The 2194-nt window shown below is 33.6% G+C and overlaps 1 protein-coding gene across 3 annotated transcripts in view; it reads left to right on the top strand.

The window, feature by feature from the left end:
* The first annotated feature begins 823 nt into the window (after window positions 1-823).
* The window catches only part of LOC105556592 (opsin, ultraviolet-sensitive-like), a 7713-nt gene continuing 6342 nt past the window's right edge, over window positions 824-2194 (top strand). Inside the window, exons 1-2 of one of the 3 annotated variants that reach the window (XM_012003686.1) lie at window positions 824-1356; window positions 1925-2140. In XM_012003686.1, the coding sequence (XP_011859076.1) occupies window positions 1133-1356; window positions 1925-2140 (440 nt within the window). In that variant the 5' untranslated portion in view covers window positions 824-1132. The remainder of the gene's footprint in view (window positions 1357-1924; window positions 2141-2194) is intronic. The other 2 variants (XM_012003687.1, XM_012003688.1) reach the window with 2 other exon arrangements.

Genomic DNA, 2194 nt, shown 5'->3' with positions numbered 1-2194 from the left:
AACGAACTACGAGCGACGGCTAAAACCTCTTCAAGGTCACTCAGGAGGGCGACCTTGACAACATATGTCAAGGTCAAGGTCATCGGGACGGGCTCCCCTCATCGATATATGTATTTACCAATAAAATAAAATTTTACATTATAATTTATATTTTTTACTTAATATTTATTATATTTATAAATATCTATGAAAATGTTACTACATGCACACGCACACGCACACGCACACGCACACGCACACGTACACACATACACACATACACACATACATATGTATATGTATATGCTACATATTAATATTGCTATGTAATGCATAACAAAAATTATATTTTTCGAAATATTTCGGGGTCCTGGTATGTTTTCTTCACTGTATATGTATCATAATTCAGAGTCACAGTCGATCGCTGCATGTTTAGTTTGTACCATTATTGATTGTGCTTGTAACGCGAGCGCCACGTTACGTAAAAAATGTAAGAAGGAAATTTCCCCCTCCACTGACCTGGTTAACAATGACGACGATGTTTCTTAAAAATTAAACAAGAATTTAGAGCCGCAGACTTTGCGTTGCAGTATCCTCACTCGTGGAGTACGTGGGACAAAAATAAAGACATTTTTATTTTGAAAATCGAACCCAAGCTAACGATTGAGACCACTCAGAAGTTCGCTGGATCAGCTGTTGTTGAGATCCGAAAATTTGAGGGCCTGTGAACTAGCATACTTGTGTGAACTACACGGTCGATCTCGCGCGTGCGTTCTAGCTACGCTTATATTATACTTGGTGCGAGACACTACCGTGTCTCGTGATAAATATTTCTATGGAATTTTATAAAATAAAATAGATAATTTTGATAAAAATTATAATCTAATTACAAGCAACGCTTTAATATGGATTCTGTTACTAACAGAATATATGTATATACCTAGTTGATCTAACTGACGTAACATAGTGGCAAACATACAATAACCCTCAACAAATTGAGGATTATCTTCGGCTGATCTTTGTCGGAAGCCATTTAAGCCATTTAAGTCTGGATTTGAATGGATTAAGATTCCATGAATTTGAGTCACCGCAATGCATATAAAGATTCAATAATATAGAGAAGCAAAGTAAAGTCAGGAACTGACACATCAACATGTTTAACAGAAGTATTCATTGGGAGGCAAGAATTTTATCAGCAGGACCACCACGATTGCTTGGATGGAATGTTCCTGCAGAAGAATTGGTTCATATACCAGAACATTGGCTGATCTATCCTGAACCTAATCCCTCCCTTCACTATCTATTGGCTATTTTATACATACTCTTCACTTTTGTGGCATTGCTTGGAAATGGACTGGTTATCTGGATATTTTGTTCGTAAGTTTCACATGTAGTAATTAACCTTTAGTACCCATATATTTTTATCCATATTTACCACACATAGATAACCTACCCTAACATTTTATTTTAATTGTAACTCTGACTGTAATGCTTCGATTTTAAAACTTTTTTTAATCGGAAACTTGAAAAGATTAAAGAAAAAGATTTATTTGAATGAATTCAGAAACTAGGTAAGTTTTGTTCTCTACAAGCCATAGTCCCCAACTCCTACTGTTTTCAAATGCCACATCATTTTCAAACAAACTAAGTTATGCTAATCCAATATGGGTACTAAGGGTTAAATATTGACAATATTACTGTTTAAGTTATACAGCGTATATTTCAATAATAAGAAAATGTTTTAAAAAATTAATCAAATTTATCCTTCCAGTAATCTAATTATGACTTTATAGTATAATATATTTATATTACTTTTATAGTATATATTATATTATATTTATACTATTTATATTATATTTGTATCATATTTATAATTTAAAATTGCCAACTTAGCATGTTATTATATCTTTGTTTATATCTCACATCAAATGTTTTTCACTTCTAGAGCCAAATCTCTAAGAACACCCTCAAATTTGTTTGTGGTGAATCTGGCATTTTGTGATTTCTTCATGATGCTCAAGGCACCCATATTTATATATAATTCCTTTAATACCGGATTTGCTACTGGCCATTTAGGATGTCAAATATTTGCCTTTATTGGATCGCTCAGTGGAATTGGAGCTAGCATGACAAACGCTGCCATTGCATATGACAGATACAGGTATTGTAGAATTCTCATTAAGTATTCTCTCTCTCTCTCTCTCTCTCTCTCTCT

This window comes from Vollenhovia emeryi, unplaced genomic scaffold, assembly GCF_000949405.1.
Source record: "Vollenhovia emeryi isolate VEMERY1.0 unplaced genomic scaffold, V.emery_V1.0 DF939910.1, whole genome shotgun sequence".
Taxonomy (NCBI): Eukaryota; Metazoa; Arthropoda; class Insecta; order Hymenoptera; family Formicidae; genus Vollenhovia; species Vollenhovia emeryi.
The sequence above is the reverse complement of the archived record's forward strand: the minus strand, read 5'-3'. Positions and strand labels throughout refer to the sequence as shown.